The sequence below is a fragment of the Juglans regia genome, chromosome 11 (genome assembly GCF_001411555.2).
Source record: "Juglans regia cultivar Chandler chromosome 11, Walnut 2.0, whole genome shotgun sequence".
In the NCBI taxonomy this organism is placed as follows: domain Eukaryota; kingdom Viridiplantae; phylum Streptophyta; class Magnoliopsida; order Fagales; family Juglandaceae; genus Juglans; species Juglans regia.
Genome location: NC_049911.1, coordinates 25,577,073 through 25,594,337, shown reverse-complemented (window position 1 = coordinate 25,594,337; position 17,265 = coordinate 25,577,073). Strand labels below are relative to the sequence as shown.

At 35.8% G+C, this 17,265-nt stretch overlaps 2 protein-coding genes across 2 annotated transcripts; one reads left to right on the top strand and one right to left on the bottom strand.

Moving 5' to 3' along the window:
- The first annotated feature begins 1,179 nt into the window (after window positions 1–1,179).
- Window positions 1,180–10,511, top strand: LOC109009934 (DNA mismatch repair protein MSH6). The gene is made up of 21 exons (XM_018990605.2): window positions 1,180–2,330; window positions 2,738–2,834; window positions 3,132–3,234; window positions 3,326–3,379; window positions 3,485–3,559; window positions 3,777–3,845; window positions 3,975–4,058; window positions 4,579–4,767; window positions 5,229–5,779; window positions 5,886–6,015; window positions 6,253–6,344; window positions 6,448–6,626; window positions 6,723–6,925; window positions 7,032–7,133; window positions 7,458–7,620; window positions 7,907–8,196; window positions 8,275–8,412; window positions 8,792–8,871; window positions 9,021–9,120; window positions 9,282–9,411; window positions 9,789–10,511. The coding sequence occupies exons 1-21, from the start codon at window positions 1,367–1,369 to the stop codon at window positions 10,037–10,039; spliced, it is 4,044 nt and encodes a 1,347-aa protein (XP_018846150.1). The 5' UTR covers window positions 1,180–1,366; the 3' UTR covers window positions 10,040–10,511.
- Window positions 10,512–10,621: 110 nt separating this feature from the next.
- On the bottom strand, window positions 10,622–13,748 carry LOC109009935. The gene is made up of 7 exons (XM_018990606.2): window positions 13,491–13,748; window positions 13,327–13,398; window positions 12,455–12,522; window positions 11,793–11,922; window positions 11,314–11,394; window positions 11,113–11,208; window positions 10,622–10,893 (listed from the first exon to the last, which is right to left on the bottom strand). Exons 1-7 carry the CDS (start codon window positions 13,626–13,628, stop codon window positions 10,822–10,824), a joined length of 657 nt encoding a protein of 218 aa, XP_018846151.1. The 5' UTR covers window positions 13,629–13,748; the 3' UTR covers window positions 10,622–10,821.
- Window positions 13,749–17,265: the final 3,517 nt, after the last annotated feature.

Sequence of the window (17,265 nt, the reverse complement as noted above, 5' to 3'; positions counted from 1 at the left end):
AACCAGAGAGAGGAGGGAGTGCGAAAATGGTGAGAGTTCTATTTGCGAAATGGAAAGGAATTAGGAAAAATAAAAATTATTTACATCAGTCTATGTGTTGAGTTAAATTTTTTTTTTTTTAAAATTATGATATATGGAGAGTATAAGCTAATGCATAACATATCTGTAGAAAAAATGGGAGACCAAATTTGCTGCAGGACTTCCACACAATACATTTAGTAGATCGTTACATCTCACAACCTTATTCGTGGGCTACTATTTGCTTAAAACAAGCCTGACTGGTCCACAGGTTTTCTCATCCTAATGATCCATGAGTTGGCAAAGAAAAAAACAGTTGTTTTTGCAATCATGGAAGCTCAAGGTTCTCGGAATTGATGACATCATGCATAAAGGAGATTCCATGGACCGCTGTAACGCACCACCCATACACAACACCATTCATATCTCCTTTTAGGAAAATGTTACTACGCTCACGAGTTTGTCAGTTTATTTTGATGGTTCTATGTATTTAATTTTTTTATTTAATAGTTAAAAATTTTATTTTTAATATATTGATATATTTAAAAAATATATATATTTAAAGATGTTAAAAAAATGTAAAAAATAAAAGAAAAAAAATAAAATATGAAATTTTTAACTAGCAACACTCTTCCTTTGAATGCTATTGCTCTTCTACGGGACCTCTCATCATGCTGTTCGACCATTTTTTATGGTATTGAGCTATTAACATTTACATGCAAGTGCAAGATTAGAAGACGAATTTAACTCATGAAAAATAAATATCGTTTATTCGATTTTAAGAGTTTTCATATGTTGCATAAAGTCATTAATGATTTATTATTTTAATAATATTTAGTATAATAAGTTATTAATATAGTACAAAATTAGATAAATACAGAATATAGCAATAATAGCATGATTTACAATTTTACTCAAAATGAATAATACTATTATAGATAAGTTTTGCAACATATAAATTGGAGAATTAGCACTGTAATCTATTATAATTTTAAAAAAATAAAAGCATAAACTGTTTTTTAACATAATTAATGTGCAAAACTAAACTTATATATGTATTAGGTTCAACATAAAAAAAAATACAAAAGTTACTGTGTATATAGTTTTTGAATAATAATAATAATAATAATAATAAAAAAGAGGCTTCAGAGGGATGCGAACTGCGATACGCAGCAAAATTCCCGCCAAACAACATTTCCGACCCCCAAAAATCTGTTTCCCGGGAATTTCTTTCTAGGTGCATTTCCCGCCACCCCTCATTCACAAATCACAATTCTATACCCAGAAAGCTCTCTCCTGAACACTCTCATTCGCGCACGATCACAAACACACAGAGTGATTAGCAGCAATGGCACCGTCACGCCGACAGAGCAGTGGCCGGTCGCCACTCGTTAACCCACAGCGTCAAATCACTTCCTTCTTCTCCAAAGCGTCTCCTTCTCCTTCACCTTCTCCCACTCTCTCCAACTCCAAGCGAAGCCCTAAAATCGCTTCCAGTTCTTTCCCTAAAAACCCTAATTCCAATCCCGATTCTACTCCAAGCCCTTGCCCTTGCCCTAGCCCTACCACCCCTTCCCCTCTCCAATCCAAGCTCAAGAAGCCCCTCTTAGTCATCGGCTCGTCTCCATTAACTCCCCCCGTTAATAAATCCTACGGTGAGGATGCTGTGGGGAGGAGGATCAAGGTCTTTTGGCCGTTGGATAAGTCCTGGTACGAGGGTTCCGTGAAATTCTTCGACAGAGATGCTAATAAGCATTTAGTTCAGTACGATGATGCTGAGGAGGAATTGTTGGATCTGGGGAAAGAGAAGATTGAGTGGGTCGAAGAGAGCGTGAAGAAGAAATTCAAGCGGTTACGGCGGGGTTCTTCGAATTCGAGGGAGGCGATGGTTCTGAACGAGGAGGTAGAGATCGTTAAGGAGGACGAGGGTGTTAAGGGATATAAGCGGTCGCGGCAGCGCGGTACGAAGGTGGTGGTCGAAGATAAGGAGGTGGAGAATGTAGAGGAGACTGATGATATTAGTGGCGGTGGTGATGATGATTCTAGCGATGAAGATTGGGGAAAAAATATGGAGGAAGAGGTGATTGAGGATGGGGGGGAGGATATGCATTTGGAGGAGGATGAAGAGAATGAAGGGCTAACGAAGCCGAAAGGAAAACTTAGAGGGAATGGCAGCGGGTCGAGGAAGCGGAAGGTCAGTGAGGGAGAGAAGCTTGGGTCTACTAAGAAGAGCAAGAATGGCGGTGGTGGCCAGGATACTTGTAAGGGAGGGTTCAAGATTTCTTTGACGGAGACTCTTAGTAATGCGGAGAGTAAGTAATGGGGTTTCGAGTTTGGGCGCGTTCTTGTTGGTTTGTGTGCGGAGACAAGAACAATGTAGGATAAATGAATACACTGGAAATGTTAATGTTATGTTTCATCAATAGCATGAGCCGCAAATGGTCTGTGTTATTTGCGTTTTGAATAATTCATAATTGTCACATTAGATGGTTTCTGTGGCTGGTAAAATTGGAATAGATGGGATGGGATTATATTAATTGAATTAAAGCTTTATACCGGGCCTCCCTATGTTTTCTTTTATCTATTTTTCTTTACTCTAAAGAAGGATTTCTATTTTCCGCATGCCCATTCTGGTTCTGATTTATGCTGTGGGAGCAGATGTTTGAACTTTACATCTTATTGGGCACTGAGACTGAACTCGAGCATGCACTTTCTGTAGGTGGGAAGGCATCTAATGACCTTGGTAATGCCTTAATGGGCGATGCTGCAGAAAGGTTTGGTATGCGTGAGACTGAAAAGTTATTCTTCCTTGGGGAGTAAGTTCTTATATATCTTTGTAGTTAATCTTTTCCAATTATCTTTCAATCAAGACTATAAAAAGACCGCATTTACTTGTTGATGTATTATTGTGTGATTACTTATAAAAAAAAAAGTATTATTGTGTGATTGAAATAGCATTAATATTATTGTCTGATCAAAGTGCCTTTGAGTGAGAAAAGGAACTAGGCAGTATAATGCAGAGATTTCTGTTCATATATTATTTTGGCTGTTTGGCTAGTAATGTCGATGCCTTGCTCATTCATATTTGCTGAACTTGTTTAGTATCGATACAGAGAACGCAGGGATGCAAAAAGAAGACGTCCTGGTGATGCAAACTATGATCCGAGGACTCTTTACTTGCCTCCTGATTTTCTAAGAAGTTTGTCAGGCGGCCAGGTACTTGCTTTCGGACATCAAGCAGTGTAGTAGTCTTTTAAGCATTTTCATTTTGTATGTTTTCAATCTATATCCCTCCATAATCATGCAGAGACAATGGTGGGAGTTTAAGTCAAAGCATATGGACAAGGTTTTATTTTTCAAGGTATGGATATAGGTCACATTAGCTGAATAAAGCTAGATATTGTTACAAAAGCTGTCGTTGCCATTACTGCAGACTGGTTGTAATTTCTTTTATTTGTTGGAGCAGATGGGCAAGTTTTATGAACTTTTTGAAATGGATGCACATGTAGGGGTGAAAGAGCTTGACTTGCAATATATGAAGGTATTAATCTGTTTGAGTGCATCCAACACTAATATTCCGTTTTCTTGTGATGTTGACCCTTATTTTTACTCTTGGGTAATACTGCATTTTGATAGTCAGGACAAATAAAAAACTTGATTAGATTCTTTTTCATTCTAATGCCTACTATATGGTTTTGATGTCTGTTTGATATATCCATGATCTTTACTGGTTTTTATTGACACTACTTGCACTTTAGGGAGAACAACCGCATTGTGGATTCCCAGAAAAGAACTTCTCAATGAATGTGGAGAAATTGGCTAGAAAGGTTGGCTCACTCATTTATGTTATTGTCAATTGGTTTTCTCTTTATTGAGTTAATTATGTCCCTATTTCTTTGATGAGCCCATTCTTTATTATCAAGCTGAATATAATATAATCTGCCTTGATGAATCAGGGTTATCGAGTTCTTGTTGTTGAGCAGACAGAAACCCCTGAACAGCTAGAGCTTCGTCGCAAAGAAAAAGGTTCCAAGGATAAGGTCTGTTTGCTTGAAGACTCAAGGACAATGATAACTTTCCACCTTCTTTAGTAGTCATTCTTTTCCTTAAATTGATTACTGAGTAGGTATAGAAATATATACATGCATATTCATTTGTAATATATAGATAGGTAAGTTTGTTATATACGATGAGTCAAAATCTGATTCCTACAGGTCTAATTGTCTAGTCAAGTCTAGGAAATTCCAGTTGAAAGATAGATTAGATGATTACTTTATTATACTGACACGTGGGCCTCATTCTCGATCAAATTGAAGAAATTTATCTTTCAACTGGAATTTGTGCCTTCAATCAAGCTGTGATTCTGGCTTTTTATTGTCAGTATATTGGTTATTGGGTTTTGATCAACGAATGATTATTCATGTTGGAGTCATCATCTCGCCACTCCTGTATTTGATTGTTAGTGGCAATTCTTTTCTTAGTTTGGTGTCTATATTGTGAAAGGAAAAAAAGGGAAAGATTAAAGTTCAGTGGTTTTGACATTATTCCCTTTATTGGCAGGTTGTCAAACGTGAAGTATGTGCAGTGGTTACAAAAGGAACACTAACTGAGGGAGAGATGCTGTCATCAAATCCTGATGCTTCTTACCTAATGGCAGTAGTTGAAGGCACACTGGCAAACCAAAATGCAGAGCGCGTTTTTGGTGTTTGTGTGGTAGATGTTGCTACCAGCAGGGTTGTTCTTGGGCAGGTGAGTCTAGTAGAATGTTTGACTTCAACTGCTACCGAATGTAACTCTCCTGTTCTCAGGCATAACCTCTGTGTGTGTGTACGCTATGGACATGGCACACTATTTTGATTTTGCTCATACTCGTGTATGCTGGGTTGCATTGACCAGTTTTCAAACGGGATTGCTTTCATGCATGTGATCTTCTTTTGTTAGTAGTGTGGGAAGGTCTCGTGGGCTATTGTCAGTTGTGTATGTGTTTATTCAGCTGTTAAACTATTAGCTGTGATGGCTGGCCATTGCTTTCCCTTTTTTAAACTCATGTCAGTTGTGAACTGTTACAGTTACAAGTATAATGTGTACTCACACATAATGGACAATGGTTTGCACTTTTCTGTACATGTATAGGATTTCTCATTAACTAATTAGTTAAATAATTTCTTTGGTGATTTTTTTTTAACTAAGCATGTTTCTCTCTTTGCCAGTTTGTGGATGATAAGGAGTGCAGTGCCTTGTGTTGTCTCTTGTCTGAGTTAAGGCCTGTGGAAATTATAAAACCTGCAAAACAGCTCAGCACTGAAACAGAAAGAGTACTGATGAGACACACAAGAAATCCTTTAGTGAATGAGTTAGATCCACTCTTGGAATTCTGGGATGCTGAGAAGACTTTGCACGAAGTTAAAAATATCTACAGCCGCATTGTGCAACAATCAGTTTCTGGATCTCTAAATGAAGTGAATTTTCATGGTATCCATTCTCACATGGAGGAAAATGGGCTGGGTTGCCTACCAGATGTTCTTTCAGACCTAGTGAGGTCAGGGGAGAATGGCAGCTGTGCACTCTCAGCTCTTGGGGGCACTCTTTTCTATCTTAAGCAGGCTTTCCTGGATGAAACATTACTTCGTTTTGCAAAGTTTGAGTTACTTCCTTGCTCTGGTTTTGGTAATATTGTCTCAAACCAATACATGGTTCTTGATGCTGCTGCACTGGAGAACCTTGAGATTTTTGAAAATGGCAGAAATGGAGACTCTTCAGGGTACCCTTACTATGTGGTTGTATACATCTAAACACATGCACACACGTACATTTTGTTTATTGTCCCTTAGACCTCGTTTTGATATGTTTTTCCTGTCTCTTTTAAGGACACTCTACTCCCAATTGAACCACTGTGTGACGGCATTTGGGAAGAGGTTGCTCAAATCATGGCTTGCAAGGCCTCTATTTTGTCCAGAGTTAATTCGGGAACGCCAGGATGCTGTTGCAGGTTTACGGGTGAGTTTCACATCGATATGCTTATAACTTGATATGGCATGCCTCAAGCCTTTGCAGAATTATATTGTTGGTTAGGTCTTACAAAGTTCATTGTTAGAATGATATCAAATGTTGTTTCAAAATTTATTATTCAAACTTTATGGACTTCCTAAATAGAATAGAACCTGGATTGTTTGGTAGCGTTGATTATAAGTTCAGTGTCATACAATGATTTTGATATATACTTTTGCTTTATAGGGAATTAATCTAGCTTGTGCAATTGAATTTCGAAAAGCATTGTCCAGGCTCCCAGACATGGAGCGGTTGCTTGCACGTGTTTTTGCCATCAGGTAGATCCAATCAGCCTAGGTGCAGAATTTATTATATTGTACTATAATTTAGGGATAGTTAATATTAGCATGATTTATATCCATTGGCATTGACTCAACACAGTGAAGCTCAAGGAAGGAACGCCAACAAAGTGGTTCTATATGAGGATGCAGCAAAGAAACAGCTCCAAGAGTTCATTTCAGCTCTACGCGGTTGTGAGTTAATGGCCCAAGCATGTTCTTCACTGGGTGTTATTTTGGAAAATGTTGAATCTAGAGTCCTCCATCATCTGTTAACACCCGGTATGTTTAGCTTTGATATATATATATATATACATATATATATATGATGCTTTTGAAAATAATCTAGTCTGGCATCTCATCTTTTAATATATGCAGGTAATGGTCTCCCTGACATTCATTCAGTAATTAATCATTTCAAGGACGCCTTTGATTGGGTGGAAGCTAATAATTCAGGACGTGTAATACCCCATGGAGGAGTTGATACGGAGTACGACTCTGCCTGTAAAAGAGTCAAGGAGGTTGAGTCTAGTTTAACAAAACACCTCAAGGAACAGCGAAAGTTGCTTGGAGATGCATCAGTATGAATTTCTGTGAACAATTTGGGGTGTTTGAATTTTCAGTAGTCTAATTCTTTGTTTATGGTCCACAAAAATAACCAACTTCTGTCTTCCAATGATCTGTTAGATTACATATGTCACAGTTGGAAAAGAGGCATACCTCTTAGAAGTACCAGAGAGTTTGCGGGGGAGCATCCCTCCTGATTATGAGTTACGATCATCTAGAAAGGTAAGAACGAAAGGCTTGGCAAATGAAGTAGCTTTAGTAGTAGCTACATTTGATCCTATATTTGAACAATTTTGAGATACCTGGGCTAATTAACAAGATGTAGTGCCTATCGTTTATTTATTGTAGTTACAATTTTTTGTGAAGCATCTTAGAGCAGTATCATGTTGAATAAGATGGTGTGGTTGTAGGATCACTAGTATCATTTTAGAGCAGTTACGATTTTAATTTTTCCGTTATTAATTTCCTAAATTTCACTTCTTGAGTAGTTCTTTATTTTATTTATATCCTTCAATACTTTTCTTAATTCTTTGCTGGTATTTTCAGGGCTTCTTCAGATATTGGACTCCAAATATCAAAAAGTTGTTGGGAGAGCTCTTGCAAGCAGAATCAGAAAAGGAATCCATGCTGAAAAGCATTTTGCAGAGGTTAATTGGACGATTCTGTGAGCATCATAATAAGTGGAGACAATTGGCTTCTGCTACTGCTGGTATACACCCCCTCTCTCATGTGCACACACATGCCTGCATGATTATGGATATGAAGAGAAGGGAAATATCGTGTTTTTTTTTTTGGGTGAAATGGTGGATCTCTAGATTGTGGTATTAATATCATCTTCTATAGTAGCCCAAACTAAAATACCTTATTGGAAATGATGTTTTGTTACTCGGAGCTCAAAGTTTTGCGCATCATTCATTTGGTGCATGAAAAAATCTTGTAGCTTATACGACAAAAATATATTTATTTGGAATGACTGGAATTGGCACATGTTGCAGAGCTGGATGTTTTGATCAGTCTTGCGATTGCAAGCGACTTTTATGAAGGGCCAACATGCCGGCCGACCATAATAGGTTCATCGAATCCTGATGAAGTGCCATGCTTTTCAACAAAAAATTTGGGACATCCTGTACTTAGAAGTGATTCTTTAGGCAAGGGAACATTTGTCCCCAACGACATTACAATTGGTGGTCCTGGTCGACCCAGCTTCATCCTTCTCACCGGTCCAAATATGGGTGGAAAATCAACTCTTCTTCGCCAAGTGTGCTTGGCTGTAATTTTGGCACAGGTAAGTTTTTTTGGTTTTTGTTATGCAGTTTGTAAGTTTTATTATCTTTTAGTAGTTTTCAACCTTTGTTCTTCGCAGGTAGGGGCTGATGTTCCTGCAGAAAACTTCGAGCTGTCACCTGTGGACCAAATCTTTGTTCGGATGGGTGCCAAAGATCACATAATGGCAGGCCAAAGTACCTTTCTGACTGAACTTTCAGAAACCGCGTTAATGCTGGTAAGAGTTCTCGGCAGATCAAATTGTTTTCATTGCAGAATAATTTTATTGGGTGATATATGGATTACATGCAGAACGGAAACTCCACATTCTTCAATATGTTATAATTCATTGATTTATCCTTGTAATTCTATCTTTTGAGCTCCATTTATTAAATCTCCGCAACCAAAATGCGAACCTATTGTGGTTGAGCTGTCTATAGGACACATGAAAGGCTTGATTGTAGTCTGGACACAAATTTTCTCTGTAACTTTTACACGGAGTCATGCTAAATGTTGCTGTTGAACAAATTTATAACCCCACCCTTCTTGCAAGTTCTCTCATCATCTCATCTGTTGAACAACATCATGCATTGACATATTTTTGGCGGTTAATGCAGTCTTCAGCCACTTGCAATTCGTTAGTGGCATTGGATGAACTTGGACGTGGGACATCAACTGCGGATGGACAAGCCATTGCGTATGTGTTGTTCATGGACAAATCTAACCATTGCGTTGCAATGAATCCAAAATTAATGATCAATTCTCTGCAAATTAGTGTTTTCTAATATTTTCAATTTTGCATCTGCTTGACCTTATTTCTATTTTTGGATTTCCTGCCCTCGGCAGCGAATCAGTTCTTCAACATTTTGTACACAAAGTGCAGTGTCGAGGATTGTTTTCTACCCACTATCACCGATTAGCTGTAAACTATCAGAAAGATCCCAAGGTATTTCATGTGATTTTATCTTTTTTCCTTATCTTTTTTTTCTTGGAGAATTTATGTTTGAATATCCACAATTTAGAAACCTTTAATAAGGCACTGATTGTTATTCTACCAATAGCCACAAAGCTTTGAACGTTTCATGCTATCTGTTCATGTTTGTATAGGTTTCCCTCTGTCATATGGCGTGTAGAGTGGGAAATGGGGTTGGAGATGTGGAAGAAGTTACATTTCTTTACAGGTTGACACCTGGTGCGTGCCCTAAAAGCTATGGAGTTAATGTTGCAAGGTTAGCTGGTAAGATTCTTTTCGTTGATTTGTTTAAGTCGATTTGAAGTGTTGGCAATGATTTAATGTAGGGGATGATGACCTTTGCCTTGGAGTTTGCTCTTACACTTATTTCCCCAAGCAAGTTATAATTGAACTTTTAAGTTGTGACATTTTTGGGCAGATGTGATAAGGTTTAGCATGTTATAAATAGTGTCATGAATGCTGCAGAGGGATGGATCTATGTGCATCAGAGTCTGAATCTAAAATGGGCAAATCAAATGCATGTGCCTAGATAGTGTTGGTTTAGGTTTATGATTAGTTTTCCTTATTATCGACTAATTACTATATATGGCCATAGTCGACACTGCATTTAGCTAAAGTTTAATTACCATTATTTATTTCAGGACTTCCCGATTCTGTACTTCAAAAGGCTGCTGCGAAGTCTAGAGAATTTGAGGATACATATGGTAAAGACAAGAAGAAATTTGAAAATAACTTATCCAATCGAAGTTGGGTTGATGAAATGGTAGAACTTGTCCAGAAGTTTGTAGACGTTGCAGAAAATATGGGGTGCCACGAGTCTCCTGAGAACGTTGATCTTAGCAGCTTGACTGAACTTCGACATAGGGTTCAGATACTTGTGCAGAAAAGTTGAAGTGCTCGAAATATATGGTTTTGCGAGACTTCGGTGGCGTTCAGCAGATAATGATGTGAAATGAAAATCTTTATCTCGGCCAGTGATGATTCCTCACGCCTACTCCTAAGTCATTGACTCATTGCCAATTTTGTTGGACCAAGGTTCTCAAATTTCAAAACCTGAAGTAAGTTTGAGGTCGTGCTTAATAGGACCTACGTTATAGAAAATGACATTTAAAATCCAACCCGATTGCTTTCAGAATCTCACCTGTAAATTGGAGTCACCGATCTTTTTTTTTGTATATAAATTATATTTGAGAAACAACTTCAGTCTTAATTGTTTATGCCTGGATTGGAAGGAGTGGCGTTCATATTGTAAAATTCCTTTATATCTCAGCCTCATTGTAGCGGATTCAACTTTCAACAAACAAACCAAAAAGTGGCTGGCCTTGCCCCATTTCCGCAACGAATTTGATTGTTCATCCAACGGACTTGTTTTTGACGTGAATGCATATTAGTAAAGCTAGTCTGTTAATCTGCTGGTCCATGTAGCTGTTGCAATCTTTCAGTCTTTTAGGGTTTTATTTGGGTAGGTGGGATGGGCTGAATAAAAGACAGTTATATACCATACCTAACTTGATGGTACAAAGGAAAGAATGACTTATTTTTCAAGAAAGAATCTATCTTTTTCTTTGTCGCTTGTACCTCCAAAAAGTGGGAGATATATGACAAAGGTGAGCACTGCTATAATGCTCTGATGCAAATTCAACTGAGTAGAGATTATACACATTAGGAGTAGCTTTAGACAGCATGGTGCTGCTCTTCGTCTTCTTCATTGTCTCCATCCAGGTTTGAGGTGTCATACTCAGAATCCTGCGAAGCGGAAAAATGTACTCTAGCTTAATCTCAATTTGGTAAATAGTGAAAAAGAAAAAGAAAACAATAATAATAACAACAACAAACTACAAGGACAATTTAACTTTGAACTCGCCTTGTCATATGGATTCATTTCATGTTCCCATTCGTACAAATAATTGAGATCACATTCTTTATGAATTGAACTAATTTTTTATGGTAAGAATAGGAACTAACCTCATAATGCCTTCTGATGCTATTTTGAATTGCTGTGACTGTGCGCATCAATACCAACATTGGCAGGATAATTCCACTAACCTTTAGAATAAGTACCTGCAAATTGCAAGAACATGATCAATTTAAACGAATCAGTACCAGGAGTTCAGTTCGGATGTTCCAGCCCCAGAAGCCGCTGCTAAAAGAAAATAATCTACTTACTGTAAGAAGTGTGAAGGGGTAATCTTCTGTTCCACCATTAAGCAAATCAAAGAAATGTCTAACAAGCAAGATGACCGTAAACTGCAAATTCAATCAACAAATTGTCATATACATAACTCTGTAAATGAACATCATGAACACAATAAATGCAGATGAAATTTTCAATGCACTGGTGGGATTGTAGTCCCAATATAGGGCCCCAACCGCCCAAATTCTTGATCATTGGACAGTCTGAATGCACTTGTTATTAATGTATTTTGGTCAATGCACCTCTACAACTACCAATATAGGCTTGCCGCATGGCAAGGAAATGGTCAACTAAGTACCCATTTTGTTACTATTTCCACATTTTCCTGAGTCCAGCTCAGCATGAGTTTTCATAGCAAAATTGATCACAGCTATACAATAAACATTGGACCACAAGGACATTTGTCACCATTTGGGAATCTCAGAGATTTTGAATAAAAAAACAAACTTACTGTTAGGGCCAAGGATCGGCAGCAAGAAGCACTTCTATCTGCAGCAGACGTGCACTGCGAGTATTCGCTCATTGTCCCTAATCCTAGATTGGTCACCTCTTGCTCTCTTCTTGGAATTTGCATGCTTTCTCTGTTAACAATGTTTGTATTCATATGGATTAACTGATTAATGGTGTTACATACTACGGGAAAACAACAGAAGAAATGACAAATTCAATTAGTCAAAGGGTGCACATTTCGAAAATTGCAACCATTCCCAAGTTAACAGAACGTAATTATTCTCAGCAAAGTCATCAGGACTTAGAAAGAGTGCAAATTTCATGGAAAGTGCAGCCAACTCATGTCATCTGCATGCAGAGAAAGCCCCACTCTGACCATTTTTTCCTTTTTTGTTATCATATTTGTCCAGAAAAAGGGAGAATAAAAAAAAACACTAGCCCCACGTTAACAGAATGATTAGTTGCAAAGCATGTTTAGTGCCTTACTTCAATTATAAACTACGTAAATAAAGGTGAGTGACTTTCATTAGTCTTTTAGGAGGGTAATCAAGGGAGTCAAGATTCTAACACGCTTTCAGCCTAGCCCAACTGCAAGATTGTGCCACGCTGTCATGCACCCATTTCTTTCTAGATTGTTTTTAATAACAAGTTGGAAACCAGTACCTAATGGTCACTGCTGCATCAATCAACTGAGACTTCTTTGAAGGTGCAGTGTATCCTGGTTCATATTGCTGCACAAATTCACAGTTCATTCTCATTAATAACATTCATCTCCATTACTTTTTTTTCACTTCCAGTAAAACCATGTATATTGACAAAGCTTTTTTATATATAAAAAAGAAAAAAGAAAAAAGAAAAAGAATAAAAGAAATTGAACTGGTTCTTCACTTTCAGGAAGGAAGATATATCTATTATCACGTTAAAAAGAAAAAGAAAAAAACAATATATAAAAGAAGAGTCGTACTACATAAAAACTTCACACTCTACACACCACTTAAAAATATATAATTTTATTCTATTCATAAAATATGAAGATAAAAGAGTAAAATCACGTATTTTTAAAAAGTGTATAAGAATATGAAGCTTATATCTAGAATTTTTCATAAAAAATGGGCTAAAAAGCAAAAGCTACAAGCCCATAATTGTTTTTAATTAGGTATCATGTCAAAAGCAATTTAACGTTTCATGACCCAATAATATAAAGAAGATAAAAAAAAAAAAAAAGACTTGAAAATGAAGGAAAGTAAGCAAAAGACAAATTTGAGACACCCCAGAATCTAAACAAAACAAAAGGGCGATGAAAACTAGTTTTAGCAAGAACTAAAAAGACCCAGCTACTTTGAATTACAAGAACAAAAATACATAAACATACAGCCGAGCGATTCATTTTTATGCGAAAAAACAAAATCCAAAGGAGAAAAAACAAGCGCACACACCAACACAATAGACAAACCTTCCACCCCACCAGACACCAGAGGGAAGGAAAAAAAAATGGAACCCAAAATCAATTCCTTTTGAATAAGATAAATTCGAACCTGGAGACATATTTCGCAGGTGGTGTTCCCCTTCTCGTTGCACCACCTCTGTATGCAATCTCTGTGTGCAAACTGAAAATGAAAAAAAAAAAAATAGAAAATTGAAAATTAAGCAGAAACAGAACATAATCACATCAACAAAACAAGCAGTAATCTAAAATTACCTTAACGGTTCCTGAACAAGCACAAGGAGCTTCCAAGCTCATACAGCTCTCTGATTCTTCTTCATGGCAAATTCTACAGTACGAATAGATTGAAATACTCGATTTCAAATCATCCACAAACAATACAACTTCTCCCATTTTTCCTTCTCCTTTTTTCTTTTCACCACCTTTCTCTCTGTGTATGTAACTTAAACTGATCTCCTTCTTATTTCAAAAAATCCTCTCTTTCTCTCTCTGTTTCTCTGTGTCTCCACTCTCTCCCTTCGCGTCTCCCTCCCTCTTTAAATAAATAAAAGAGAAAGGGAACGTCGAGTTACAAAACTGCCCTTGCATTTTTTCAAATCAAAATGGGTATTGTCTTGTGTATGAATATTCACTTGGATTTATTAATTTATATTTATTAAATATTAAAATAATTAATTGTCAGGCTTGGACTTGTCGAGAAAAGACGCGTTTTCAAAGAAAAAATTGATGAAAGTAAAGTCATTGGCGTAACAAATAAGGCCAGGTTGGTCAAATAAAGCCTCAACTTATATGAAGGGTCAAACAATCTTCGATGATGATTCCGAGTCTACGTACGTGTAATGTAATTTTGCATGCTCCCATACTATATAACTAACATATTTTATTCTTTAATATCATATTAAATAATAATTTATTTAAAATTTGTATCTTATTTTGCTTCCAAGTTCCTATTATTTTTATTTGAAATGAAACCATATGGTAAAAGGATATATTTTCATTGATTAATGAAAGAAATTGAAGTTTGTGGTGGTCCATTTAAGACTTCCCCTGCCTAATATGCCTATGTCATATAGGACTGCCCTTGTCTATGTTGGAAATTTTTTTTTTTTTTAAGTGAACTTTAATTACCGATTGGAAGGAACCAAAGCTACAACTAACCTAACCATGCTATCTAAATCATGTCATATCACAACCTATAAAAAATAAGTACTCTATATTGTTTTTCATCATCATGACTCTTTTAAATCTTACATAATAACCCCACGTTATATTTTTTGAAATAACAACCATTGTTTTAAAATTAATCAATTCAAGTTTAGAAACCCATAAGATAAAATAAGAAAAAATATTATCTATATTTTCAATTTTACTTACATAACCATACACGTTGATGTGTCAGCTCTTAAAAATTGTGAGAATTTCAAAATTTAAAATTTGAAATTCAAATTAAAAAAGAAAATGTTGATAAAAGAAAAATACTAACTATACTTAATAAAACCTTACAAAAAAAACTTACTCCTCCATGTATCAACTATTGATAGGCTGAAAATTATAAAATTTGAATCTCAAACTGAAACTAATAAAATAAGCCTTTGTAAGTTTTTTATAAGTAAAATTATAAGTATATATATCACTACTCTTAATAAAATTGAGACTGCTACTTAGTACGTACAATATTATCATATGTAAAATTTGTATGTATGTAGTATTATTTTTAAATAAATCATATATAAATAAAATAATTAAATATTACAAAAAATGAAAAAATGTTAATGTGACAAAGTCATAACCATTTAATATTAAAATAAATAACTAGTATTTTAAGGAATATTCTGTAAAACTAATTTCCATAAAATAGAAGAAGATTAGTTTTTTTTTCATACTACGTTCAATTTATTTTTAATTAGAAAAATATTTGTGTGAACGTAAAATAAAAAGCTGTCCTTATGCATAATATATTAAAGATAGAGGGGCAATGTTGTCTTAGAATATTAACAGAATATCATTACTTTATTTATTTTTTCTCGGCAACACAGAATATTATCACATTCACGAAAACAAATCGAGATTACACAAATTTTTTTTATAATTTTGTACCCTTCCTGTCCCTCCGCGTCCAATTCGAAATTCTGCTTTTGGAGTTTGAATCTGGACCCTTCGATCGACAGTCCAACGGTTCCGATCATCTGAACAGCCCAAAATTCAAATATCTGAGGCCCACTTTTGGGATAAAAGAAAGCCAGGCGGTGACCGAAAAAGTAGTATATACGGCTGTGATTGGTTTTCTTTTATTGTATTTTATAATTAAAATTATTTCAAAAAATATTTTTGGAAGATGGGCTGCTGACCTGACATCTGTGCTTATCCTTCTTGGTCTTATCTAATCGCGTGGAAACCTGCCGTTAACGCTCACAAATGGCACCAATAAAGGGATTGGATTCGAACCCTTTGTTTGAACGTTTTAAAGCAAGTTGTTGTTGCCTGTGGGGACATTGACGTTTACGTCACCAAATTAAGCTGATTAAGAGATAACATGATATGATATGGGATGATGGGATGAAATAAGAAGGGAGATAAAAGTTAAAAAAAATATTAATATAATAATATTTTTTAATATTATTATTATTTTTAAAATTTTAAAAAAAATTATGATTTGAAAAAATTGAATTGTTTATTATATCTTATTTGAGAATTTAAAAAATTATAATAATAAGATAAAATAAAATAAAATACTTTCTGAATACAAACGGAATCTTAAACCTCCGTTAACACAACCCTTGCACTTCCAAGTGCTGCTCAAGAACATTGAAGCCTTTAAGCTATAATTAACATGGTTGCCCCCAAAAGCAACATTGATCTCTATCAAGCTAACCCTTTCCAATTAATCGCTTGAGATTGATTACCAAACCAAAAAAAAGAGAGAGAAGAAAGTGTAAGAAATTATAGTGGTCATGATAGAAAATCACAGTTAGGTTAAGTTTTCCAAGCAAATATGAGTCATCTTTAGGAACAAATCACTTTTTGGAACCTACCCTTAGGGTGGTTTTGAGGTGAATGATTTAGTTGGCACAAATTTGAGAAGGAATTTTGGATTTTTATTGGGTTGATACCTTGCAAATTTCAAGTAGTTAGGCAGTTGAGAATCACTCATAGGCCTATTAATCTTGCTAAAGTTGTTGTAGGCCTTGGCTTTAAGGAACATCAACATTTTTTCAAACATGATAGGCTTAAACTCTGCTTATTTGTGCTGTAATCTCTCTCAAACAAACTCTTTATTGAGTTGAAATCTTGAGCCATCATAATAGGGGTCTTTAATTCCTTGAAAATGAAGGTTCACTCCCAAATGGCTTAGGAGATTAGAAGTAAATGGGTTCAAGTCTTCATGAACATGATGCTGGGCATGATGCTATCAACTTTGTGTGACTATATCCTTGGTGGGACTAGGATTAGACTATGGAACAAGTCTCTTTTGAGGGAGTGAATGTGATTTTCCCACATCAATCCCATTTTGTACACTCTTATTTTGAAGAGTACCAATCTCTAATCTCTTCCACTTTACACATTTTGCTAAAAAAATTAAGTGGATCTTGAGCCAAGCCTATTCTTCCTACTTCCCAAAGGGTATAAATAAACATGAAAAAGACGCATCTCTATTGTGCATATGGAATGCATTATTCCTTGCTTTAGAAAAATGAAATTTTGAGAAAACATAACATGTGCCTTTTCACTTTTGGAATTTAAGATTTTTTTTTTTTTTTTTTTTAATTTTACAAACTTGAGATATTAGTTTGAGTAGTGTTACATCCACTGAGAGTGTAGCCCAATAATAGGTCGCGAGAAGGGCAAATCCTCTTTTTTTTTTCATAACTTTTTTACATCTTTAAACATTGTTTTAAAAAAAATCACAATATCATTAAAAACACATCTTTAATCACTAAAAAAAAAAAAAAAAGTGTCCGGACCCATGTCGGGACCCAACTGATCTCGATGGCTCTTATCATTTTCCTATTAGTTTTGGTACATCTACTAA